Source organism: Eutrema salsugineum, unplaced genomic scaffold, assembly GCF_000478725.1.
Source record: "Eutrema salsugineum unplaced genomic scaffold, Eutsalg1_0 scaffold_1, whole genome shotgun sequence".
NCBI lineage: Eukaryota > Viridiplantae > Streptophyta > Magnoliopsida > Brassicales > Brassicaceae > Eutrema > Eutrema salsugineum.
The window spans coordinates 11,417,705-11,445,444 of record NW_006256909.1 but is presented as its reverse complement, the minus strand read 5'-3'; the positions used below and the strand labels follow the sequence as shown (position 1 = coordinate 11,445,444).

At 37.9% G+C, this 27,740-nt stretch overlaps 3 protein-coding genes and 1 non-coding gene across 4 annotated transcripts; 3 read left to right on the top strand and 1 right to left on the bottom strand.

Annotated features, from left to right (window-relative positions):
* Window positions 1-439: 439 nt before the first annotated feature.
* LOC112081955 (ATP-dependent DNA helicase PIF1-like) lies at window positions 440-2,115 on the top strand. Its single transcript, XM_024149028.1, has 3 exons — window positions 440-1,034; window positions 1,217-1,450; window positions 1,568-2,115. Exons 1-3 carry the CDS (start codon window positions 440-442, stop codon window positions 2,113-2,115), a joined length of 1,377 nt encoding a protein of 458 aa, XP_024004796.1.
* An 8,455-nt stretch (window positions 2,116-10,570) lies between these two features.
* On the bottom strand, window positions 10,571-11,983 carry LOC112081954. Its single transcript, XM_024149027.1, has 2 exons — window positions 11,567-11,983; window positions 10,571-11,458 (listed from the first exon to the last, which is right to left on the bottom strand). The coding sequence occupies exons 1-2, from the start codon at window positions 11,981-11,983 to the stop codon at window positions 10,571-10,573; spliced, it is 1,305 nt and encodes a 434-aa protein (XP_024004795.1).
* A 342-nt stretch (window positions 11,984-12,325) lies between these two features.
* LOC112082496 lies at window positions 12,326-12,432 on the top strand. Its single transcript, XR_002897169.1, has one exon. It is a non-coding gene; the product is annotated as a small nucleolar RNA R71 (small nucleolar RNA).
* A 13,510-nt stretch (window positions 12,433-25,942) lies between these two features.
* Window positions 25,943-26,338, top strand: LOC112081953 (ATP-dependent DNA helicase PIF6-like). Its single transcript, XM_024149026.1, has one exon. The coding sequence runs from the start codon at window positions 25,943-25,945 to the stop codon at window positions 26,336-26,338; it is 396 nt and encodes a 131-aa protein (XP_024004794.1).
* The last annotated feature ends 1,402 nt before the right edge of the window (window positions 26,339-27,740 follow it).

The following is a 27,740-nucleotide window of genomic DNA, read 5'->3' as shown; positions in this document are numbered from 1 at the left end:
GAAAGAAAGAGAATAGCCAAAATTGAGTGTGGTAGTATCGAATTATAATTGTAACTAGAATACTGGCCCCGTACGCATATGCAGGCTTTGAATATTTTTTTAAAATTTTAATTTTATTGGGTATATTGTTAAGTTTATTGAGTCGAATTTTATAATATTGACAATTCACAGAGTGTATGGATACAGTGTTACTAAATTTGGGCCGAATGATATGCTATTAGTATAAGAATTGGATTGTGTCTTACAATTGGTTCATATTTGCAGTTATAAATTCTAAGTAATTATAATTAGCTATGAATAATGAAGACATTGTAGATAAAGAATACATGTAATTATGAATACATACATTATTTTTATGTTCGTAAGTTATTCATCGAAATGTGACATATATGAACATATTTTATAGATTATATGCGAAAATGTATTCATTTATTTTGAAATGTATCTTATAGAAAGCAGAGGACGTTCCCTAAAGAAATGGAACTGTATGCCAAAACCAGATAATTTCATGGAGTATAACGGCAACCGATTGATTCATGATGAACTCAATTACAATGCTGAGGAGCAAAGAAAAGAGAATGAGAGACTTTTAGCCATGATAAAAGATGAGCAGAAAGGTGTTTATGAAGAGATTTTGGATGCTGTTATGAACTACAAAGGTGGTGTTTTCTTTGTATATAGTTTTGGAGGTACTGGTAAAACATTTCTTTGGAGTTGCCTTTCAATCGCTATTCGATCTAGAGGTAAGATAGTAATCAACACTGCATCGAGTGGAATTGCTGCTCTGTTGTTAGAAGGTGGTAGAACAGCACATTCGAGGTTTGGAATCCCAATAAATCCAGATGATTTTACACAATGCAATATGCCTCCTGGATCAGATCTTGCCAATTTGATGAAAAGGGCTGGCCTTATTGTTTGGGAAGAGGCTCCGATGATGAGCAAGTATTGTTTCGAAAACTTAGATAGAAGTCTAAATGATATCATCAGATTACCTGTGAGAAAACCATTTGGTGGGAAGGTGGTTGTTTTTGGAGGTGACTTCCGTTAGATACTTCCGGTAACTTCTTATGCTGGCCGATCAGAAACAGTTATGGCAACAATCAATTCTTCAGCACTATGAGATGATTGCAAAGTTTTACAAGTTACTAAGAATATGAGGTTGCTTGCTGGACTAAGTGATGCCGCTGAACTTAAGGCATTCTCTAATGGATATTAGCTGTTGGTGATGGTAAAGTCAATACTCCAAATAATGGTGTTGTGGATATTGACATTCCAGAAGATTTATTGATCAAAGATTGTGGCGATCCAACGAAAACTATAGTTAAAGAAGTGTATAGAAACTTAATAAGTAGTCAACATGCTGAAGACTTTTATCAACATCGTGCTATTTTGAGTCCTACAAACGAAGATGTTGATCAAATTAACGATTATATGTTGTCATTGCTGCCATGTAACACATTATTTATACAAATTATGGTTTTAATATATATATATTTATTTATTTATATATTATTGAATCCCACTACATTGCTCAAAGTACTTATTTTCCTATAATGTATATTTACAGGTGAATTACATACCTACCTGAGCGCTGACAGCATTGCACCCAGCGACAAAGACCCATCTAATAAGGTAACATATCCTACAGAGTTTTTGAATGGAATCAAAGTTTATGGATTGCCCAAACATTGTTTGAAACTTAAGATAGGTGCACCAGTTATGTGTTTGCGTAACATTGATCCTAAGGGAGGTCTATGTAACGGCACTAGGTTGATTCCTACACATTTAGCTCGCCATGTTATAGAGGGTAGAATCATAACAGGAACCGATAAGGTTGGAGATAAGGTTCTCATTCCTAGAATGTTTGTTACACCTCCGGAAACGAGTTTTCCTTTTAGAATGCGTCGAAGACAATTTCTTGTGACATTGGCTTTTGCAATCAACAAAAGTCAAGGTCAATCCCTTCAAAATGTTGGTTTATTCCTACCTAGACCAGTATTCTCACATGGACAGCTATATGTTGCATTATCAAGGGTGAAGTCTAGGTCTGATTTGAAGATTTTGATTGCTGATAAGAGTGATAACGTGCAGAAGAAGATAAATAATGTTGTGTAAAAGATGTGTTCAGTAAGATTTTTAGACGCTTTAGGTTTTTATGCGATATCTAAACATTATCAAATTAGCCTGTTTATTGTGGCTCAATGTCATTCTGAACCAGCCTTAACGCTTTCTATTGTTTTATACAGTATTTTTGTAATGTGATTTTTTGAGATATAGTCAAGCATGCTTGAGATAATTAAGAGGTTATAATGGATAATGGAATTTGAAAGTTATATATCCGACATTCTCGAGGACCACGTCTATTGCTAGAAGCGGAGATAGTTCAGTTTATGTAATTATTTCCTTCATCTATTATACTGATCTTGTCAGGAAATTTACGTCAGTTATTAATTAACATATTTTTTTCCTTATTTTATGTTTTGGTGTTAGATTTTCTTCTGCAAAGAACTTCCCTATTGTCACGATGGGTATGAATATGATGGTTGACTTATATCTTATTCAATGTTAAAGCTACAAATATATGAATTTAATTATTATGTCAATTTTTCATTGATATGTATTGTTTATGATTCTATTTTCTTTGTCATGTTACATTTGCCTTATTTATTATGTATACTTGAACTCTGTAATGAAGAACAAATGTCAATAAGTATATATTTATTGATCCTCCCTTTATTTTGTTTCCCATTTATAACGTTCAAGGGTTGGAATCGTATAAACAAGACTGATAACAGTATATTTCGCAGTGAGAAGTTTATATAATTTTCATCTATTTTGGTAATATTAAATATGATAATGTGAATTTGTTTATGTAGAATTTTTCACTCAATATAAATATATTTCCATGCTCATAACTCTGATTGCCTTTCTCAAATACTGGGAGTTCTTGAGTTGACATATATCTCCTCTATTAAATACTGCACCGTAAAACTTTATTCTCATTTATACGACTTACCTCTTTGCTTTTCCAATCAGCATTTATTTCTCACTTACCCAACTAACGCAACAGTTATTTACCCTTTCCTAATTACCAAAAATCGCAATCTTTCAAATTAACAACTCTAAGTTTATTCCACTCTTTCTATCCAACAACAGAGATCTCCTCTTTTTGTCGAACACTAAACTACAAAGCAACAACTGCGAAAACAAATCCCTGTTTCAAAAAATTAATGGCAGCCTTTCTCAAACTTTATAAACTTTCCCTCAATGCTCCTCTCCCAATGATCATCGTTAAAGTTATTCGACAATGGCAGGAATTCAACGTCGTCAAAGGCCGCTTTGAAACACTCTTGATTCTTGGCGATGAGAATGTAAGTATAGTTTACCATAACTTTTATTAATACAAATTATTTTAGTCAGTCTAGGTTTATACTTTTAAAATTATGATATCGTTGGTATCTATTGTTAGGGTTATAAGGTTGAGGCGGCAATCGATTTGGATCTCATGCCCGTCCTCACTCAAAATTTTAAGGAAGGAGAGTGGAATTGTGTTTCTTTATTTCAAATCGTCCATGCGTCTGGCTCATTCAGGAATACTATCAACAACCATTTCATCATCATGCATGAACACACTGTTGTAACCAAAATCTCGGCCCGCAACCCTAAGCATATGATGGATTTCATCCCCTTCGAAAATATCATCAACCAGAAGATATACTCTCTGTACTCTGTCGGTTTGTATTCTGAACCATCATGATTTGTTAGAGTATAATGTTATCCCGTATACTTTATTTAATAGAACGTATTATTGCAGACTTGATAGGTGTTATTATCTTTGTTGGTGACTTGAAGAGTTTAGAAGATGATCCTGATGCTTTGGTACATGGACCATGGAGCAATTTGGAAATTGAAATAAGGGACATGAAGTAGTTAAGTTATTAGCAATATGACCTAAGGAATATCAGTCACTGATGATATGTATATTATATTTTCAAACAGCTTCAGGGAACTTACAGTTGAGCTGACTGGAATAACAGCAGTGGAGTTTTGGAGAAAGTGGGAAGAAATTGGAACATATGAAACGGTGTTGACTCTTAGGATGTTTTGCGTTTTCTATGATTCTCAAGGTTAGTCATATTTACTTTGCTGAATTAACATCAGTGATACCTAATGTTTTAATGATCCTCATATGAAAAAATGATTAATATATAGGATTATATTTTGTTATAAGCGGCTTCTTCATCAGAAATGCTGGTGACCAATCTGAAGTACTTTTAAATCCACATATTAAAGAAGTTTCCGATTTTCTAGATTAGTATAACACTATTCTCAGTATACCTCTATTCATTTTACATTGTATTTGTGGTTTAGGTAATTGTATTGGTTCAATTTTTCAGGTTACCATTTACTGATATCCATAGAGATCCAAGCTGGCCGTGAAATCCTACATCAACTCCGATTTTATTTCATCTTAAACTCTACTATATCTGTTTGATTCACACTGGATGTACTCCTAGTTTCTACTGCAATAGAACAGTGATGTAGTTGTAATATAAATGATTCGGAATCCAGAGGACCAGTGTTACTCTATGACTTTGCGAGGATTGAATTAAAGCTAAGACGAAAGATGGTTTGTTGCGAAAACTAAAAAGTAAACAGAATGGCAAACAACGATTTAAATTCAAATTAAAACAAGCACTAGACCAAAGCAATTCGCAGGAATTTCAGAGATAAGAACCAGATGACTATTCAGGGCACAAGTGTAAAGCAAGTCTCGAACTCAAACAGAAAAGCTTATCGATCCACTGTCGTGATCTCGATAACTTTGTCTAACAACCTAAATCCTAAACTGTCGTTTGAACCTAGAAAATTGCAGACAAGCATTAACTAGCAAGTTCGATCTGTTCACGATTTGCCTTAACTTCAACTGTCGTTGGCTAAGGACAAATCGCTCACCAATGTTTATTCTAGCAACCTATTACACTTTTGATGAATAGATTAACCTAAAATCGCAGATTGAGTGATCAATTCAACCTAAGCATTAAGTCTAACAATGGTGAAGACAATAGATATCAAGCCCTATTTGCATCTAATTCTTTAACTCATGAAATCTTTTGAACGCTTTAATCTAGCTAAGAGATCTACTCAGACATGGAGAAAAGAAACACAGCAACAGATGAAAAGAAATTCATGGATTAAAATCGCAGAAGAGATAATAGGGTTCAGAATTCTTCTCAAAGTGTAGCAGATTTCTTCTCCCAAAAGCTTACAAGTAAAAACTCTATGGTTCAGGAAATTGTAAAAAGAAAGCGTAGAAGCAAAGATAGGCGGCTCTGGACTCTTTTTATTCATTTCACGTGACTTGGAATTAGATAAAGATGTTTTCCTTATTTTTCTCCCGGCTAGAGCAGGTGCTCCACGAAGGGTCCAAACCGGGAGCAGGTGCTCCGCGGATGATTTCTCCAAAAGCGAATGAAATAGCTCCTTATTGCTCAAATTCATCTCCTTTGTTCCAATGCCTCCTAAACACTCCAATCCTCTGATAAGGCCTCTAAGTCACCTGAAACTTTCTGAAAAGACTCCAAAAACTCCTAAAACAATTAGTAAACACAGGTTAGAATGAGTCAAAATATCCACTCATCAACTCCCCCGAACTTGGATCCTTCTTTGTCCTCAAACAAACTCAAATTCAATTCCAAAACAATGACTGGATAAAGTTGGGAACTCGCAAAACTCAAAAGACCGTAAACCTGACCAAGGCATGTGTCAATCTGCTGCAAAATGAATCAAAAATCTAACCTCCATGTACTTCTCCGTAGACGCTGCAGCTTTCCAGATTAGTCCCTCAATTTCATAACATCATCCATGTCCCATCATCGCTGAGTCTCATCGATAAAACCAGTGCTAAGGACCTTCTAGACTCGTTCCCATACTTATACCTTAACAAATTGACCATACTACACAAAAGTACCTTTCCTCTCCCCCGAACTTATTCACTTTTCAAGCTGTTTCGTTTTTTTTTTTAATTTTTCGGCACATATAACAAGGTTCAAAGACGCGAGTATTGATGGTGATTGCCACCGAATCCCCGGTTTGTCCCCTCATTATATATCAAAGGTGTAGGCGAATAATGGGGTCACAGGAAATTTTCCTACCCCTCGCTTCCATCCCTTGTGTGATCATTCCACTTTAGAAGTAAAATAATGGGATCCTTGGAAATTTTCCTAACCCTTTACTTCTAAAAGAAAATCATTTCAATCTTTTCTGCCTTTTATCATTTTTTTTTTAAGAAACAGCCTAAAGCAATGCTTAGAACATGAGAGAAGAATATCAAATCTATCACACAGGTCTTTATTTGTCAGGTAAGAATGAGGAGTCAAGCCCTATGAGCACTAACCTGATCGATGAGGAAAAATGAAGAGCTGAGAAATTATCTCAGGTTCAATGGACTAGTCAAGAATTTTGGGCTCCTCTAGTCTACTGCTTTGTCTTTGGATTTTCCATTAGTCGATCTAGATGATTCTGCAGCAACAATCACTAAAAGAAGATGGTCAAGATTCACAAATGGTCTGAAATCATCATAGAATTGGTCCTCATTCCCACAAGCTTTGACTTGACTCATATAACCAACTGACTCAAAGAAACTAAATGACTCAAACAAACAAACTAAAAACTGACTCAAAGAAAGTACTAAAAGGAAGAAAGCAAAAGAAAGAAGTACAAGGGACACGACCCTCCCTCGGACTTACTTCACACCGTCCCCGGTGTAAAAATAAGCTAGAGAAGTGTCCAGAAAACTTACCTGGTTTGCACATGTAGAGCACCCTGGCGGAGCAGATGCTCCGGAACAGAGCTGGGTGCTCCCTCGTCTTTTGTTCGTCTGGAGCAGGTGCCGGAGCAGGTGCTCCGGTTTCCCTTGGGTTGCTCCTTTGTCACTTTTTATGTGGTGAGCACCCTGTGGAGCAGGTGCTCCGACTGGGGAAGGGGTGCTCTTTCGTCAGTTTTTACGCTTTGAGCAACCAACCCAGCAGATGGAGCAGGTGCTCCGGTTGGGTGCTCTTCCTTCTTTTTCCTCACATCTTCTCTTCCACGTTGAACAACTTCTTACCTGTTTTTTTTTTTTTTTTTGAAAACAAAGAACCTAAAAACAAAGTTAGTAGCTAAGAATTGAAAGACACAAAGTTAGAGACTCTTACCGGTGGGTTGCCTCCCACCAAGCGCTTGTTTTAAGTCATTAGCTTAACTTGGAAAGCCATTTAGGGTTGAGGAAGATCACTTAAGGTGACTGATTCACCCTCTGCGATATTTGGACCAGCAAGGTATGGTTTCAACCTTTGTCCATTGACAACAAACTCGCCTCCTTTAGTGTCCAGCAACACTACAGCTCCATATGGTCAAATCTCCTTGATGGTGAATGGTCCAGACCATCTCGATCTCAGCTTCCCTGGAAACAATTTCAATCTAGAGTTAAAGAGCAATACCTGATCATTTGGTGCAAAGCTTCTGTTGAGGATCCTCTTGTCATGGAAAGCTTTTGTCCTCTCTTTGTAAATCCTCGAGTTTTCATAGGCCAGGTGCCTAAGTTCCTCCAGCTCATGCAACTGCATTACTCCCCTCTCCTGAACACTCTTTGCATCGAAATTCAGCAGCTTCACTGCCCAAGCAGCTTTGTACTCAAGTTCAACTGGAAGATGACATGTTTTTCCATACACCAAGTGGAATGGTGTAGTCCCCAAAGGTGTTTTGTAAGCTGTTATGTATGCCCAAAGAGCATCATCAATCTTCATTGTCCAATCCTTCCTTGTGGTGCTCACAGTCTTCTGCAGAATGTTCTTGATTTCCCTGTTGGAAACCTCAACTTGCCCACTGGTCTGAGGATGGTATGGGGTCGCCACCTTATGCTTTACACCATTCTTCTTCAACAAGTTTTCAAAGACTTTGTTGATGAAGTGAGAGCCTCCATCGCTAATCACCACTCGCGGCACACCAAACTTAGGAAAAATGACAGATTTGAACATTTTTACAACCACCTTTGCGTCATTCGTGGGACTAGCCAGAGCTTCCACCCACTTTGACACATAGTCAACTGCCACCAGGATATACTTATTCCCATAAGATGATGGAAAAGGTCCCATGAAGTCTATACCCCACACATCGAAAATCTCCACTTCCAAGATGAAATTCTGAGGCATCTCATTCCTCCTGCTAATGTTTCGCTGTCTCTGACATGTGTCACATCTGGAGATAAAACTCGCTGCATTTCGGAACATCGTTGGCCACCAATATCCAGCTTGGAGAATTTTCGACACAGTCTTGAAAGTGGCGAAGTGGCCTGCATAAGAGGATCCATGGCAATGAAACAACACTCCTGGTATCTCCTCATCAGCTAGACATCTTCTGAAGATTCCATCAGAGCAATGCCTGTATAAATAAGGCTCATCCCAAAAGTAGTGTCTCACATCCTTCAGAAACTTCTTCTTTTTGTTTCCCATAAAACCTGCAGGTTCCTGCTCTGCAGCAAGGTAATTTGCAATCTCTCCAAACCATGGGAAACCAGAATGCCGATCTATGTCAACTTGGTTGCAAAAACTCGTCGGAGCAGGTGCTCCGGTGGGGAGCAGGTGCTCGTCGAACCCAGAAACATCTATGGCATAAACTTGTTCATCAGGAAGGCTGTCATCTAGTGGAATGTCATCATCAATCTTCAGCCTCGACAAGTGGTCTGCAACACCATTATCAATCCCTTTTTGTCTTTAATCTCCAAATCAAACTCCTGCAGCAAAAGGATCCATCTAAGGAGCCTTGGCTTGGCATCCTTCTTCGTCAACAGGTATTTCAGCGCTGCATGGTCTGTGTGAACAACAACTTTCGACCCAACAAGGTAAGACCTGAACTTCTCAAAGGCATAAACCACTGCAAGAAGCTCCTTTTCAGTTGTGGCATATATGCACTGAGCTTCGTCGAGTGTTTGGCTGGCATAATAGATGACATGGAGCCTCTTTTCTTTCCTCTGTCCCAGCACTGCTCCCACTGCATAATCACTAGCATCGGTCATCACCTCAAAAGGAAGTTCCCAATCTGGTGGCTGGACAATAGGAGCGCTGACTAGAGCTCCTTTGATAGTATGAAATGCCTCCAAACATGCATCATCAAACTCAAATTTCACATCCTTGCACAGCAGCTGCGTCAGAGGTCTGGCAATCTTCGAGAAATCTTTGATGAAGCGTCTGTAAAAACCTGCATGATCCAGAAAACTGCGAAGCCCCTTGACTGATGTTGGTGGCTGCAGACTCATCATCACCTCGATCTTTGCCCTGTCCACCTCGATCTCTTTCTCTGAGATTTTGTGTCCCAGCACGATCCCATCTCTCACCATGAAATGGCATTTCTTCCAGTTAAGCACCAGATGCTTCTCCTCACACCGCTGCAAGACCCTGCACAGATTAGACAAACAGACAGAAAATGAGCTTCCATAGACAGAAAAATCGTCCATGAAAACTTCCATTATGTCTTCAATCAGGTCAGTGAAAATCGACATCATGCAGCGTTGGAATGTTCCTGGAGCATTACACAAGCCGAATGGCATTCTGCGATACGCAAAGGTGCCATAAGGACATGTGAATGTCGTCTTCTCCTGGTCGTCCGAGTGGATTGGGATCTGAAAGAAACCTGAATAACCATCTAAGAAACAGTAGTAAGGATGGTTAGCCAAACGTTCAAGCATCTGATCGATAAATGGTAAAGGAAAATGATCTTTGCGAGTTGCAGCATTCAATTTCCTGTAATCTATGCACATTCGATGCCCAGTAACAGTTCTAGTTGGTATCAATTCATTCCTATCATTTTTTATCACAGTGATGTCACCTTTCTTAGGAACTACATGAACCGGACTAACCCAATTACTGTCTGAAATCGCATAGATTACACCAGCTTCTAGAAGTTTCATTATCTCTTTCTTAACAACATCTTGTAGATTCGGGTTTAACCTCCTCTGATGTTCTACAGAAGTCATCGATTCATCTTCTAGATGTATTCTATGCATGCAAAGATCAGGGGAAATCCCTGGAATGTCATCTAGTGAATATCCTAAAGCTTTCCTATACTTTCTAAGTTCACAAAGAAGCAAGGCAATCTCTACATTGTTCAATTCAGAGTTCACTATCATAGGGTATGTCGAATTGGGTCCTAGAAACGCGTACCTGAGCCCCACAGGAAGGGGTTTGAGCTCAAGCTTTGGAGCTCTCAATTCGCTCCAAGGTCCATCAATCAAGCCGTTGGGAGCAGGTGCTCCAGGGTTCGGAGCAGGTGCTCCGTCGGCTTTTTCTGCAGGTGAGCTCTCCTTGCCTTCTAAGCTCATGTACACCACCAGCCTTTGCATCCTTGTGCTTGCATTCAACATCCTTGCAAACCCATCAGCTTCCTCACTCAAATACCCATGTTCTCCTTCGGCTTTTGTGAGTGCAACTTCCAAAGGATCGATGGCCAAAACCTCTTCAGCAACCTCTTCAGCAATGCCTGAACCATCATCTATGACAAATGTCTGTCCGTCCAGCATTGGTTTCTTAAGGAGCTAATTCATCTCAAATCGCACCGACATATCTCCCAGCTGGAGATCTATCACTCCTCCTTTCACATCTATGATTGCACCAGCTGTGCATAAGAAGGATCGACCCAATATCAAAGGATCCTTGGGTTCTTCATCGACCTCCAGAACCACAAAATCTGCTGGAATGAGTGTATCGCCTATCTGAACATGCAGATCCTCAAGTATACCAACAGAGAATTTGGTTGATCTATCAGCGAGCACCAATGAGATTTTCGTCGATTTGAATCTGGTGTAACCCAATCGCTTGCCTACAGAATAAGGCATCAGATTCACACTTGAACCCAGATCGCATAGAGACCTTGCAAACAGCACATTCCCAATCCTGACTGAGAAAACAAACCTTCCTGGATCACTTCTCTTCTTCAGCACTTTGTTCTGAAGCACAGCACTGCACTCCTTCGAAACCATCATGACACTTTCTTCCTCAACAGCTTTCCCAGACACTAACCCCTTCATGTATCTTTTAAGGGCTGGTATCATCTGAACAGCATCAGCTAGAGGGAGTTTTACAGTCAAGTCCTTCAGCATCTCCCTGCACTTTGCCTCCTTTAAATCCTTGCGAGACTTCTTTGGTGGTACTGGGTAAGGTACCTTAGGCGTGTAAACTCTTGCAGGAATGTTTGCTGGAGCAGGTGGCTGAAGCAGGTGCTCCCTCGTTGGCTCAGGGTGCTCCATCGTCAAATCTACGTCTGGAGCAGGTGCTCCCAAATTTGGAGCAGGTGCTCCGATGGGGGAAGAGTGCTCCTTTGTCTTTTTTACGTCATGAGCTGGTTCCTTTTCTTGGAGCAGGTGCTCCACGTCCTTTTCCATCCTCTTTTCTGAGACAGAGCTTGTTGGTGCAGAATGTAGAGTCTGCCCACTTCTAAGCTCAATAGCATTCACAAACTCATTCCTGGGGTTTTCACCTTTTCCAGGGAGAGTTCCAGGTGATCTCTTCACAGCTTATGCAGTCTGAGCTACCTGAACATCCAGCTTCTTCACATGAGTCCACACTGCTTCATACTTGCCATTCAAGTCGTTGTACATGGTGTCCATTTTGGCATTCATCTCCATGGAAGACTTTTGCTGATTAACCAGCAGCTGTTGCATCAAGTTTTTCAGCTCATCCTGCGAGTTATTTAAGGAACTCGAAGAAGGCTGTAGACTTGTGAAAGGCAACTTCTGCTGATTTCCACCATGAAATCGATTTTGATTGGTGATGAACTGCTTTCCTTGGAAGTTGCTGGAGAAGTTCTTCTGAAATCCTGACTGATTCTGCACTCCTTGCTGCGGATAGACCTGATCTTGAGGGTTCTCAACATTGTTGCTTCTGTAGGATAAATTTGGGTGGTTTTTGGAAGTTGTTGAAGCTTCGATTCTGCACATACCCTTGTCCATTCACGAAATTTACCTCCATCTGATCATCATTCTCTGCATCTACAAACTATCGAGCAAGAGGTGCATCACCAACCTCATCAGCAAAATGCACAGATCTCTGGTTCTCTCTCAACAGCAGATTCACCTTTGCTGTAAGCTCATCTATCCAGACTATGAACTGCTTTGCTAGATCTGTCATACTCTTGGGATTTGTTGCTGGAGCTTGCAGCTAAGTTCTCAATCAACTCATAAGCAGCTTCTTTGGACTTAGTCATGAAATCACCATTGCTAGCTGCATTCAAAGCATTCCTGTAATCCCAGTTGACACCATCATATAAGGTTGACAGAATCTGCTCATCAGAGAACCCATGGTGAGGGCACTCTCTTTGGTACTCCTTGTACCTCTCCCAAGCTTCGCAGAAAGCTTCACCAGGTTGCTGTTTAAACGACGAGATCTTGTTCTTCAGAGCTGCAGTTTTGGCCTTAGTGTAGAAATGGTCCAAAAATGCTGATCTGCACTCTTCCCATGTAGTCAATGACCCAGGTGGTAATGACTTCAGCCAGCGCAAAGCTTTGTCCGCAAGTGAGAATGGAAAAAGCTTGCACTTCAAGAAATCGGCTGGTATCCCATTTGATCCAGTCGTGCTGCAAATCTCCTCAAAATTCTCGATGTGGTCCATCGGAATCTCAGCAGGAAGCCCATGAAAGAGGTGCTGCTTCACCAATGAGATCAGCTAAGGTTTGATCTCAAAGTCTTGCCTTTGAATGGTTGGAGGAGCAATCGCAGCCCTGTTGTGATAGTAAGCATGCGGACTGTCCTTGTCTCCAATAGCAGGTTGTGGCTGCTCCCTGTCTTGCTGCGCCTTTTGCAGCTGCTCCAATTGCTGTCGAAACTGTTGTAGCTCGACAGCCATGTTGTCATTGTTGCCTTGATCGCCCATGTTGGCTTGAATAGGCCTTTGACGTCTGTTTTCTCGTTCGACTCTTGCTAGCTCGGTGTTCGACAAAGAAACAAGATCGGTGCAGTTGCTCTTTGTGGATATGTTTGACATACACCTGAAACACACGCAAACAAGAGAACAAGAGAGAAAGATTAGTAAATTCTTAGTCTGAATTTCAAACCAAAAATCAAAGGTAACGAATTGGTCCCCCGGCAACGGCGCCAAAATTTTGATTCACACTGGATGTACTCCTAGTTTCTACTGCAATAGAACAATGATGTAGTTGTAATATAATGGATTCGGAATCCAGAGGACCAGTGTTACTCTATGACTTTGCGAGGATTGAATTAAAGCTAAGACGAAAGATGGTTTGTTGCGAAAACTAAAAAGTAAACAGAATGGCAAACAACGATTTAAATTCAAATTAAAACAAGCACTAGACCAAAGCAATTCGCAGGAATTTCAGAGATAAGAACCATATGACTATTCAGGGCACAAGTGTAAAGAAAGTTTCGAACTAAAACAGAAAAGCTTATCGATCCACTGTCGTGATCTCGATAACTTTGTCTAACAACCTAAATCCTAAACTGTCGTTTGAATCTAGAAAATTGCAGACAAGCATTAGCTTGCAGGTTCGATCTGTTCACGATTTGCCTTAACTTCAACTGTCGTTGGCTAAGGACAAATCGCTCACCAATGTTTATTCTAGCAACCTATTACACTTTTGATGAATAGATTAACCTAAAATCGCAGATTGAGTGATCAATTCAACCTAAGCATTAAGTCTAACAATGGTGAAGACAATAGATATCAAGCCCTATTTGCATCTAATTCTTTAACTCATGAAATCCTTAAAAACCCTTTAATCTAGCTAAGAGATCTACTCAGACATGGAGAAAAGAAACACAGCAACAGATGAAAAGAAATTCATGGATTAAAATCGCAGAAGAGATAATAGGGTTCAAAATTCTTCTCAAAGTGTAGCAGATTTCTTCTCCCAAAAGCTTACAAGTAAAAACTCTATGGTTCAGGAAATTGTAAAAAGAAAGCGTAGAAGCAAAGATAGGCGGCTCTGGACTCTTTTTATTCATTTCACGTGACTTGGAATTAGGTAAAGGTGTTTTCCTTATTTTTCTCCCGGCTGGAGCAGGTGCTCCACGAAGGGTCCAAACCGGGAGCAGGTGCTCCGCGGATGATTTCTCCAAAAGCGAATGAAATAGCTCCTTATTGCTCAAATTCATCTCTTTTTGTTCCAATGCCTCCTAAACACTCCAATCCTCTGATAAGACCCTAAGTCACCTGAAACTTCCTGAAAAGACTCCAAAAACTCCTAAAACAATTAGTAAACACAGGTTAGAAGGAGTCAAAATATCTACTCATCACTGTTTCAATTCCCATATATTTGGGGATAATGTTGAACCTTTTACTTTTTTTTGCTGAATCTTCAGAGGTTTGGTCGGTTTATGGTTTTTATCTTATTTTTATGAACATTGCTTATAATTATGCTTTTTAAACTTCTCCTAATATTTATTAACATACGCTGACTATTTGTTATTAATGGTGTTATATCAATTTCTAAAATTTGTGTAAACATGTACTTTTAATTTAGGTTCTTAATTTTTGGTTTAGAAAGATAATAATAGTATAAATTATAATGAGTGTTAAATGGAAGATTACTATATCTTATATCAAACCTATTGTTATCATGAACAGAAATGCAATTATAGAAGTTGATATATTGTATATATTATGCCCATTGTAATTTACCGAACCCGATATTTGATGATATAATAACCCAATATATGTTTTATTTAGTATTTATGGCTGGAAATCTTTGAAACCCTAAATTATTGCCCTCTTGATAAGTTTCCAATATATATACAAACACTAACAACTTATTTAGTTTTCACATCTTATCGGAAAATGGAACCATTTGATTACATTGAAGACTTGAAAAACAGCTCAACTGAATGGTGCATCCGTGTGAAACTCGTGAGAAAGTGGTTTGAATATATACCACATCAGGGCGTAACATTAGAATTGTCAATTCCAAATTTTGTGATTTGTCAACAATAATTTTTGATTTAATCGAAGCATTAAATAACCATAAACAAAAAAATGAAATTTTTGTTTGATAAACATAAAATGCATTTTTTATACTTTTAAAATTAAGAAAAGAAACACAAATATGTCATTTTAAAACTTCAGTTTAGAATCTTAGATATGCAAAGTAGACAGCACAGTGAAATCAAAATCGTTAAAACAATATCAAATTTGTACAACATTACATATAAAAATTTTCGACAGACAACAATCCACAAACATTTCCATTCCGATTTTAGTTGCAAAATTCTCAACATGATTTACTTGCTTTCCATTTAATTTGCAATATCTATGTAATCTTTTCAAAGCATGAACAATTATGATGATCATAATAGTATATTCCAATGATAAAATCTAAAACCAAGAGCCATAAACATATAGGTGTACCTTTTGTTTCATAAAAATAAAAATTCAATCTTTTAGTTTTGTCTTCTCAGAATACTCAATCTTCTTTCCATAATATAGTTTGATAAACAATAAGTGTCACCCTAAAGTATTTCTCGGTGAAGTCGACCAAATCCTTATTTGTCTAAACTTATTTCAAAACTATTTTGGATTATCCAATAATACATTCCACAATCATCCATTCCAAAACCCAAAATGAGAATAGCATGGTATAGGGATTGTTCATTTTGAGCTGGATAGATGATAAATACAGTGCTTGTCAAACAATAATCAAGGAACCGATTTTAACAAAGCTGCTCTAAAACTTCACACTATGATATTTACATCGACAAAACTGTACTTAAAATTGTAGATATCTCAATGAATTGTACTTAAATGCATTCACATGTCACTATGAACTTAAATTCCAGACAAGCTTTGCAAGTCTTACCTCATCAACAGTGGTGTTTTTTTAGTGTTATTGTTCCAGTCTTTCATTAATGTTAAAAGTGCTGTAATAACTCTTATAAAAGCAATTGCCCAAAAAATCACTATACATAGTGATCTCTTCTGGTACCTATTGGTACATCAGGATCCGATTGGTAATGAACATCGTAACGTGCTGCTCAAAGAATAACATTATTAAACAAAAAAATAATAGTATATATAAATTAATCAATATAGAACATAAACTTGTCTCCTTGTTCGAGTATGTTATTTATAATTCTCATGTATATAGAAGATTTGAAGAAGAAAAAGAAATGAAAATGGAAAAAAAAACTTAGAAAAATTTAACAGGTATATTGTAAACGCTGAGTAAATTTGTCATCGAGAGAAAGAAAGAGAATAGCCAAAATTGAGTGTGGTAGTATCGAATTATAATTGTAACTAGGATACTGGCCCTACACGCATATGTAGGCTTTGAATATTTTTTAAAATTTTAATTTTATTGGGTATATTGTTAAGTTTATTGGGTCGAATTTTATAATATTGATAATTCACTACAAGAAAACAATCGTTTTCCAACGGTCCATTACGACGGTTTTAAAATCATCGCAAACTTATAACGATTTTACGACGATGTTACGTCTAATTTAAAAACCGTCGTAACACCGTCGTATAATAAAATCGTCGTAAACTCGACGTACAATTTACGACGAATATACATCGATAACGAGAGATTTGCTAGTAAATGTAAAATCGTCGTAAGTTCGATGCAAAATTACGACGAATATACGACGACTGCATTTCGATGTACATATTACGACGATCTTACGTCGAAAAAGAAGTTAGGTGAAAAACATTTAAAACATGTTTACCTAACAATTGTAGATGAAAGATTTTATCGCATAATCGTCGTAAACTCGTCGTAATATTATTGTTGAATGTAAAACCGTCGTAAAAAGTCATCGTAAAAGCGTTGTAAAGCCTGAAATTTTCCTATAAACAGATCTTCATTCCTTCTTTCAATCACAACACATCATCATTCATACATAAGAGCATCTTCATCTTGGAGACCCATTGTAGGTCTCTTAAATTTTAGTATAGTGTTGTAAATCTTTATATATTGGGTTGTCCATTGCTGGAAACCCGAATTAGGAGTTATATTACTTTGAAAAAAAGAAGTAATAATATTATAAGGTTACCATTCACGTGGCTAGACGTGACACAAGAGACCACCTCTTTTATTGTATAATCAATAAAAAGAGATAGTATTTTGAGTTTATTTTCAAGATGTCTATATACGAGCTAAGAAGTTGAATGTATATGCGTAAAGATTCAGATGGGGCGTTAACTGAAGAGTTCAAGAACGGGTTAGAAATATTTATGTTTCAGGCTACAAATATGGAGAGAACGAAAGATAGTGGGAAGATGTTTTGTCCTTGTTTGAAATGCAAGAATACGAGGTATACACTAACCAAAACCGTGTGGACGCATTTATTAAATAGAGGGTTTATGCCGCAATATTTTGTTTGGTATCTACATGAAGAAGGATATGGCAGTAATACTCATGGGAATGCTGGTAGTAGTAGTAATTATCAAATTCATGTTGATATTGATGAATCGAATTATGGTCATCAGCCTAATCAGTATCAATATGATCAAAGTGTAGATCATGATAGGATGCACGAAATGGTGACTGATGCATTTCATGAAACGTATACTGGTAATGCTGTTGAGGAACCTAATGTAGATGCCAAACGATTTTATGATTTGTTAGACAATGCTAATCAGCCAATCTACGAAGGATGTAGAGAAGGCTTGTCTAAATTATCGTTGGCAGCTAGGATGATGTCAATTAAAACAGATCATAACCTGGCTGAGGTTTGCATGGATGATTGGGCTGATCTTCTGAAAGAGTATCTACCAAAGGATAACTTGGCAGCGGGAACATACTATGAAATTCAGAAGTTGATTTTTAGTCTTGGTCTACCTTCTGAGATGATAGATGTATGTGTTGACAACTGTATGATTTTTTGGAAAGATGATAATCAGCTGGAGGAATGTCGATTTTGCCAAAAACCAAGATACAGGCCGCAAACTGGTGGGCGTAAAAGGATACCGTACCAACGTATGTGGTATCTCCCTATAACTGATAGGTTAAAACGGCTTTATCAATCTGAAAGGACAGCTGCATCAATGAGATGGCATGCGGAACATACACAAGTAGATGGAGAAGTTGTTCATCCATCAGATGCAAAGGCATGGAAACACTTCAATATGGTATACCCAGATTTTGCTAAGTTCAAACGGAATGTCTATCTTGGTCTGTGCACTGATAGTTTCAGTCCATTTGGTATGTCTGGTAGACAATATTCATTATGGCCAGTAATCCTAACTCCTTATAACCTTCTTCCATATTTGTGCATGCAAAGGGAATTTCTTTTCCTAAGTATTTTGGTTCCAGGTCCAAATCATCCGAAGCGAGCTCTCGATGTATTTCTGCAGCCACTCATACATGAGTTGAATCAGTTATGGTATACTGGCGTTCGTACATATGACTGTTCTACGAGGAAAAATTTTACTATGCGGGCTGTGCTTATGTGGACAATAAGCGATTTCCCCGCTTATGGTATGCTATCAGGATGGACTACACATGGGAGGCTATCTTGTCCTTATTGTCTTCATCGAACTGATGCGTTTCAGCTAAAACATGGAAGAAAAACTTGTTAGTTTGATTGTCACCGGAGGTTTTTACCAGATAACCATCCATATCGGAGGAACAAGAGGTTATTTATGAAGAACAAAAGTGTACATGTCCCTCCACCCGTTAATTTAATAGGAGCTGATATACAGGCGCAAATCGATCATTGGAGGGTAGAGGAAACAGTAATGCGTGGGAGAAACTGGCACACTCCTGCAAATATGCCTGAAGGTTATGGAGTTCATCATAATTGGCACAAGAAAAGTATCTTTTTGGCAACTATCTTATTGGAAAGATCATCTGCTCAGACACAATCTTGATGTCATGCACATTGAAAAAAACTTTTTTGATAACATCATGCATACTGTTATGAACGTAGCGGGAAGAACAAAAGACAATGGTAAGTCAAGATTATACTTGCCTGATTTATGCAACAGAAGTGAGTTGCATCTACTGAGAAACGGGAAAGCACCAGTTCCTGTATTTCGGTTGAGTGCAGATCAAAAGTCAGCATTGTTCCGATGGGTTTCTTCTGACGTTAAATTTCTTGATGGGTATGTCTCTTATCTTTCCAAATCTGTTGAGAAGGGGGTAAACTTTGCTGGGATGAAAAGCCATGACTGCCATGTGTTTATGCAACGATTATTTCCATTTGCATTTGCTGAACTCTTGCCCAAAAATGTCCATGAAGCTATTGGAGGCATTGGTGCTTTTTTTCGGGATCTTAGTACACGAACATTATCAGTTGATGTAATATCACAACTGGCATTGAATATTCCAATCTTGTTGTGCAATTTGGAAAAGATCTTCCCACCATCATATTTTGATGTTATGGAACATCTTCCTGTTCATCTCCCACACGAAGCAGAGCTCGGTGGACCCGTTCAGTACAGGTGGATGTATCCGTTCGAGCGTTTCATGAAGCATCTTAAGGGTAAAGCCAAAAACCTAGCTAAAGTGGAAGGCTCAATTGTGGCGGGAAGCTTATCGCAAGAGACTTCACACTTCACTTCATACTATTTTGCACCGAAAGTACGAACACGCAAAAGAGCTACTCGTCGATATGATGATGGAGGAGTTGGCCATACATATGCCGTTGAAGGTGTACCTGACATATTCTCGGCGATCGGACGTCATAGTGGAAAACTAAAAGAAGTTTGGTGGTTCAATGAAAAAGATTATCACAGTGCACATACGTATATCCTGTTAAATTATGAAGAGATGTCATCGTATGAAAGGTATTTTTTAATTAATAATATCTTTATATGAGTTGTCAGTATTAATAACTATTTGTTGTTTTTCTCAGCACATTTGTTGATGAGGTTAAAGAATGCATATCTGGAGTTTCTGAAACTGAAATCAATAATCGTAAAGATCAACACTATGCCCAGTGGTTAAAAGGGCAAGTACGTATAAAATTTTAATTAAAAGACTACTTTAATTTGCTATATATCCAAATCAAGAAATTAAAACGGAATTTTTTTCTTATTAGGTGGACCCGAATGATCCGGATGAATTTCCAACATGGTTCCATGAGTTACTACTAGGTCCGATGGCAAAAATAACTACAGCCTCCATATATTTCACTCGGGGCTATGTTCTTCCCACATACCGTCACGGTGCAAAGCGGGCGACAACTAACTATGGAGTTTGTGTGAGGGGTGAAATAGATTTTTATGGAGTTCTGCAAGAAATAATTGAAGTAGAGTATCCTGGATTGTTAAGGCTGAAAACTGTTCTCTTCAAATGTGATTGGTTTGATCCAACTATTGGAAAGGGGTACGTCTAAACAAGTTTGGAGTTGTTGACGTGAACAAATCACGACGGTACAACAGGTTTGAGCCATTTACATTAGCTTCTCAAGCAGAACACATAACGTTTCTGACATACCCTCGAGTTCGATCAACAGGAATTTCATAGTTAGCTGTAGTTAAAGTGGCTCCGAGGGGCAAGATTGTAGGGGTTGAGGATGTTCCACTTCAACAGGACACTTGCGTAGGATCTGTCTGAACCAGATGTTGATGAGGAGATTTTCTTAATAGACCCTCGGAACAGGCAAGTTGAAGATCTTCCCGATGATACAGAAGAAGAAGGTGATGATGAGTTTGCTGAAACCGATGATAACGATTTGGCGGAAGACGACGGTGATGGTGATGAAGTAATAGAGGAAGATGAATCTGATTGAGTTTCATGCATTGTATTTAGTGAATGTTTGTTATTATGTAATTTGTAACTTTGTTTGTTTGAATTTTACGGCGGTTTTTCTAAACCCTAAACCCTAAGTCTAGCTTTTAAGCCCTGAATGAATAGGGTTTAAGCATTACGACGTCTTTACGACGATCAGTCGTAATATCGTCGTAATATTACGACGATTTTACGACGAGTACACTATTTCGTTGTAAAATCGTCGTAATGTTGAAATCCAAGAATTTGAATCTTTTATATCTTATTGGTTGTAAGGTATTCACAAATGTTTTTGATTGGTTATCTTATTTTATATGAAATGCTATCAATCTGATCAAAATCAAAAATTTGAAAAAAACATACATATTTACAAGTTCATGCATGTTTTCGTAAATGTTAAGTGAAAGGTTATATATTAGATTATGGAATTTCAATATTTACTATCTCATGTCATAAATCCATCATACATGCAAAGTTGTAAACCTTTTGTTATATGTTAGGATACAATAACCTTTGCATTGTTCTTTATGCAATATCCCTTTTCTAAGATTTAGGGTTTAATAACTTTTTAAAAACACATCGTAAAACCGTCGTAATATAATCGTAACTTTACGACGGTTTTACGACTAAGTTCTCTAAAACCGTCGTGGAACCGTCGTAACGTTTGCACCGGATAGGCTCTTGATCTGAGGTACGAGGTTATAAATGTTTAGACGTTACGACGGGTTTACGACGGTTTTGGGTAAAATCATCGTAAAACCGTCGTAACGGTCAAACGCTCTCATCATGACACGTGTCATGTCATGCAGTGGACCGACTGATATACAACCGAATCGTCGTAAAATCGTCGTAACTTTACAACGATTTTACGACGATCACAAAATCTATATAAGGGACGCGTGTTTTCTCCCTTTCGTCGCTCATTCCTCTCTTCTCCCTTCTCTCTCTAGTAAACTTTCTCTCTCTAACTCCCTACTCTCCTAAACCTCTCCCTCCATCCCAGCCAAATACTCTTGTAAGTTTTTTTTAAAAAAATAATTTCATTACATATTCTTTTAGATTTAGGTTCGGAATTTAGATTTAGGTACGAAATTTAGATTTAGGTTTCGGAATTTAGATAGGCTCAGATTTTATAAATAAATATTTGAAAAATTAGTAACAAATGTTTTTAAATTTTGTAGATTACGTTGGTATGGCTCCTCGGGCTAAGAGGTTTCACTACCGACAGCTGGTAGATTCTGACGGTTACGGCCCCATCTATCACGGCGACCGGATCAGTCATCTCGGAGTCCTTGGGAACACAACGGACGGTTTCCCAACCGGTCGTTGTTCCACAGCCGGCACCGCCTCCACCACCACCAGCCGAACCAGCGGCTCCCGCACCGGCCGATCCTGCAGCTGATCCGATCCAGCCTGTACCGTATGCCCAGTTTACGGTACAGGATCTTCTGGCACAGCCGGGTCGTGAGAGTATGAACAAACTCGATCCGGATCGAGCCCAACATTTTGGTACGAAAATTTTTTTCTAAAATATTTTTAAAATAATTAATATTTATTCTTATTTGAAATTAATTTACTTTTCTCTTTGTATAACGACAATGCAGTCGGTCGTAACGTTGCGGATATCATCAAGGGGTTTTTCGTACAACCCCATACCAGCTGGAAGAAGCTGGATCAGGCCACACTTGACACTTGGTTCAAGTGTTTTGCGGTAAGTAATTTACAATTTCGTTTTATTTTAATTTTAATTTTTAACTTTTTACAATAATTACTAACATTTTTGTTCCTAGCAAAACTGGCATTGGGAAACATCCGCACGCGGACGTGTAGAGACGGCCTTCAAGGAGAAGGTCAAATTTCGCCTCAACAACACCGTTTCCGACTGGAAACGGAAGTGGGAGGTTGACGGCGACAAGGCCAAGCCGGCGCCTATGGCCAATTCAGTCTGGGGGTCCTTGTCCAGTACTGGTTGGATCCGCACAACCAGACTACTGCCGCCAAGTGTTCCGGATCTAGGTAAGTTAATTCCCTTAATAATTACATTATCTGTTTTCATTCTTATAATATATTCTAATGAAAATATTTTTCAGGAACGCTACTGACGATGCGGGAAATCGGAAGAACGTCCTGCACACTTCCGGCCAGATTCCTTTTGCCGGAAGACGCCTTATGATGGTAAGTAAATTAAAATTATTGATTTTTTTTGTTTTTAAATAATTAACCCTTATTTGTCTTATAAATTTGCTCATTTTGATTTTGTAGGTCGAAGAAAACGGAGGAGAACTTCCTCCGATGACGAAGGTTTTCGCCGAGACGCATAAGAAGCGGAACGGCGAATTCACGGATCCTCGGGCGGAGGAAATCTACAACGCCGCCTGTGCGGCGATCGAGGAGCGGCAGACGCAACTGACTCAGCAGGCGCGTCCAACGTCTCCCGGAGATCTTCGGTCCAATCGACCCCGGCGCTGACGGTGGCGGAGATGGACCAGATTTTCGAAGAGGTAATTTCAATTAATATATTTAATTAATGTAATTTTAATTTTAAATTGAATTTCTAACCTTAATGTTTTTAATAATTTTTAGGTTGCCCCAAAGAAAAAGGGGCGGGTATTAGGGATGGGATCCATCCGTGATACCCCGAGAGCTACGGCGACAGGTCACGTCCGGGCCCCGGATCCGGTTATCCGCCAGGAGATCGACCAGATGCGGACCCACTACGAGACGAAGATCGACCAGCTGTACGGTCTCTTCGAGATCATGGGAGCCGACAACCCGGTGTTGATGGCGCAGTTGGACAGGCTGCGGGATGATGGGGTTGTCGGATCGTCTATCGGGTCATCTTCTAGGAGGCAACCACCGGTGCAGACGGACTAGGAGATGTTCCGGTCTCTCGGGGTTGATCCTCCTAGAACCGGAGATCTTGCGCCGGCGGAAGCATTTAACCGAAGACCCGGCAAAGAACACGTTGAGGACGATGGGGAGCAGGCCGGTGACGGGATCGACGATATTGATGTAGATTTAGATTTAGAGCTGTAGGGTTTTTTTGTAAATACTACAATTAATTTTAATTTTAATTTTAATTAAATTTTAAATTGTAAATTATTTTTTTAATTTAAATTTTAATTCGAATTAATTTTTTTTTTTAATTTTCAATTATATTAAACGTCGTATAATCGTCGTAATATAATTATTATTATTTTATAAAAGCGTCGTACATTTGTCGTAAATAGTACGACGAAGTTACGACCAAAATGTATGACCACAAATACGACGATTATACGTCCGTGTTTTACGACGTTTTTACGACGAAATGATTAAATAATTTACGATTGATTTACGACGATTTTTGCGTCGTATATTTTACGACGATCTTACGTCGATTATTAACGACCACTTAACGACGGTCCAGGCGAAGACCAAGTCGACGCAATTCGATATAAAATCGTCGTAAATTGTACGACGCATTTACGACGATATTTTTCCCTCGATGTTACGACGAAACGTAACCGTCGTAAATTATACGACGATTTTACGACGATTTGTCTATTACGAAGATGAGTTTACGATAATTTTGAAATCGTCGGTAGTCCGTCGTAATAGGGCTATTACGACGAAATAACGACCATTTTGCCCGTTGTAAAATGATGTTTTTCTTGTAGTGATTGACAGAGTGTATGGATACAGTGTTACTAAATTTGGGCCGAATGATATGCTATTAGTATAAGAATTAGATTGTGTCTTACAATTGGCTCATATTTGCAGTTATAAATTCTAAGTAATTATAATTAGGTATGTATAATGAAGAAAGTGTAGATAAAGAATACATGTAATTATGAATACATACATTAATTTTATGTTCGTAAGTTATTCATCGAAATGTGACATATATGAACATATTTTATAGATTATATGCGAAAATGTATTCATTTATTTTGAAATGTATCTTATAGAAAGCAGAGGACGTTCCCTAAAGAAATGGAACTGTATGCCAAAACCAGATAATTTCATGGAGTAAAACGGCAACCGATTGATTCATGATGAACTCAATTACAATGCTGAGGAGCAAAGAAAAGAGAATGAGAGACTTTTAGCCATGATAAAAGATGAGCAGAAATGTGTTTATGAAGAGATTTTGGATGCTGTTATGAACTAAAAAGGTGGTGTTTTCTTTGTATATGGTTTTGGAGGTACTAGTAAAACATTTCTTTGGAGTTGCCTTTCAATCGCTATTTGATCTAGAGGTAAGATAGTAATCAACACTGCATCGAGTGAGATTGCTGCTCTGTTGTTAGAAGGTGGTAGAACAGCACATTCGAGGTTCGGAATCCCAATAAATCCAGATGATTTTACACAATGCAATATGCCTCCTGGATCAGATCTTGCCAATTTGATGAAAAGGGCTGGCCTTATTGTTTGGGAAGAGGCTCCGATGATGAGCAAGTATTGTTTCGAAAACTTAGATAGAAGTCTAAATGATATCATCAGATTACCTGTGAGAAAACCATTTGGTGGGAATGTGGTTGTTTTTGGAGGTGACTTCCGTCAGATACTTCCGGTAACTTCTTATGCTGGCCGATCAGAAACAGTTATGGAAACAACCAATTCTTCAGCACTATGGGATGATTGCAAAGTTTTACAACTTACAAAGAATATGAGGTTGCTTGCTGGACTAAGTGATGTCGCTGCCGCTGAACTTAAGGCATTCTCTAATGGATATTAGATGTTGGTGATGGTAAAGTCAATACTTCAAATAATGGCGTTGTGGATATTGACATTCCAGAAGATTTATTGATCAAAGATTGTGGCGATCCAACGAAAACTATAGTTAAAGAAGTGTATAGAAACTTAATAAGTAGTCAACATGCTGAAGACTTTTATCAACATCGTGCTATTTTGAGTCCTACAAACGAAGATGTTGATCAAATTAACGATTATATGTTGTCATTGCTGCCATGTAACACATTATTTATACAAATTATGGTTTTAATATATATATATTTATTTATTTATATATTATTGAATCCCACTACATTGCTCAAAGTACTTATTTTCCTATAATGTATATTTACAGGTGAATTACATACCTACCTGAGCGCTGACAGCATTGCACCCAGCGACAAAGACCCATCTAATAAGGTAACATATCCTACAGAGTTTTTGAATGGAATCAAAGTTTATGGATTGCCCAAACATTGTTTGAAACTTAAGATAGGTGCACCAGTTATGTGTTTGCGTAACATTGATCCTAAGGGAGGTCTATGTAACGGCACTAGGTCTATTCCTACACATTTAGCTCGCCATGTTATAGAGGGTAGAATCATAACAGGAACCGATAAGGTTGGAGATAAGGTTCTCATTCCTAGAATGTTCGTTACACCTCCGGAAACGAGTTTTCCTTTTAGAATGCGTCGAAGACAATTTCTTGTGACATTGGCTTTTGCAATCAACAAAAGTCAAGCTCAATCCCTTCAAAATGTTGATTTATTCCTACCTAGACCAGTATTCTCACATGGACAGCTATATGTTGCATTATCAAGGGTGAAGTCTAGGTCTGATTTGAAGATTTTGATTGTTGATAAGAGTGATAACGTGCAGAAGAAGACAACTAATGTTGTGTAAGAGATGTGTTCAGTAAGATTTTTAGACGCTTTAGGTTTTTATGCAATATCTAAACATTATCAAATTAGCATGTTTATTGTGGCCCAATGTCATTCTGAACCAGCCTTAACGCTTTCTATTGTTTTATACAGTATTTTTGTAATGTGATTTTTTGAGATATAGTCAAGCATGCTTTGAGATAATTAAGAGGTTATAATGGATAGTGGAATTTGAAAGTTATATATCCGACATTCTCGAGGACCACGTCTATTGCTAGAAGCGGAGATAGTTCAGTTTATGTAATTATTTCCTTCATCTATTATACTGTTCTTATTAGGGAATTTACGTCAGTTATTAATTAACATATTTTTTTCCCTGTTTTATGTTTCGGTGTTAGACTTTCTTCTGCAAAGAACTTCCCTATTTTCACGATGGGTATGAATATGATGGTTGACTTATATCTTATTCAATGTTAAAGCTACAAATACATGAATTTAATTATTATGTCAATTTTTCATTGATATGTATTGTTTATGATTCTATTTTCTTTGTCATGTTACATTTGCCTTATTTATTATGTATATTTGAACTCTGTAATGAAGAACAAATGTCAATAAGTATATATTTATTGATCCTCCCTTTATTTTGTTTCCCATTTATAACGTTCAAGGGTTGGAATCGTATAAACAAGACTGATAACAATATATTTCGCAGTGAGAAGTTTATATAATTTTCATCTATTTGGGTAATATTAAATATGATAATGTGAATTTGTTTATGTAGAATTTTTCACTCAATATAAATATATTTCCATGCTCATAACTCTGATTGCCTTTCTCAAAACTGGGAGTTCTTGAGTTGACATATATATCCTCTATTAAATACTGCACCGTAAAACTTTATTCTCATTTATACGACTTACCTCTTTGCTTTTCCAATCAGCATTTATTTCTCACTTACCCAACTAACGCAACAGTTATTTACCCTTTACTAATTACCAAAAATCGCAATCTTTCAAATTAACAACTCTAAGTTTATTCCACTCTTTCTATCCAACAACAGAGATCTCCTCTTTTTGTCGAACACTAAACTACAAAGCAACAACTGCGAAAACAAATCCCTGTTTCAAAAAATTAATGGCAGCCTTTCTCAAAATTTATAAACTTTCCCTCAATGCTCCTCTCCCAATGATCATAGTTAAATTTATTCGACGATGGCAGGAATTCAACGTCGTCAAAGGCCGCTTTGAAACACACTTGATTCTTGGCGATGAGAATGTAAGTATAGTTTACCATAACTTTTATTAATACAAATTATTTTAGTCAGTCTAGGTTTATACTTTTAAAATTATGATATCGTTGGTATCTATTGTTAGGGTTATAAGGTTGAGGCGGCAATCGATTTGGATCTCATGCCCGTCCTC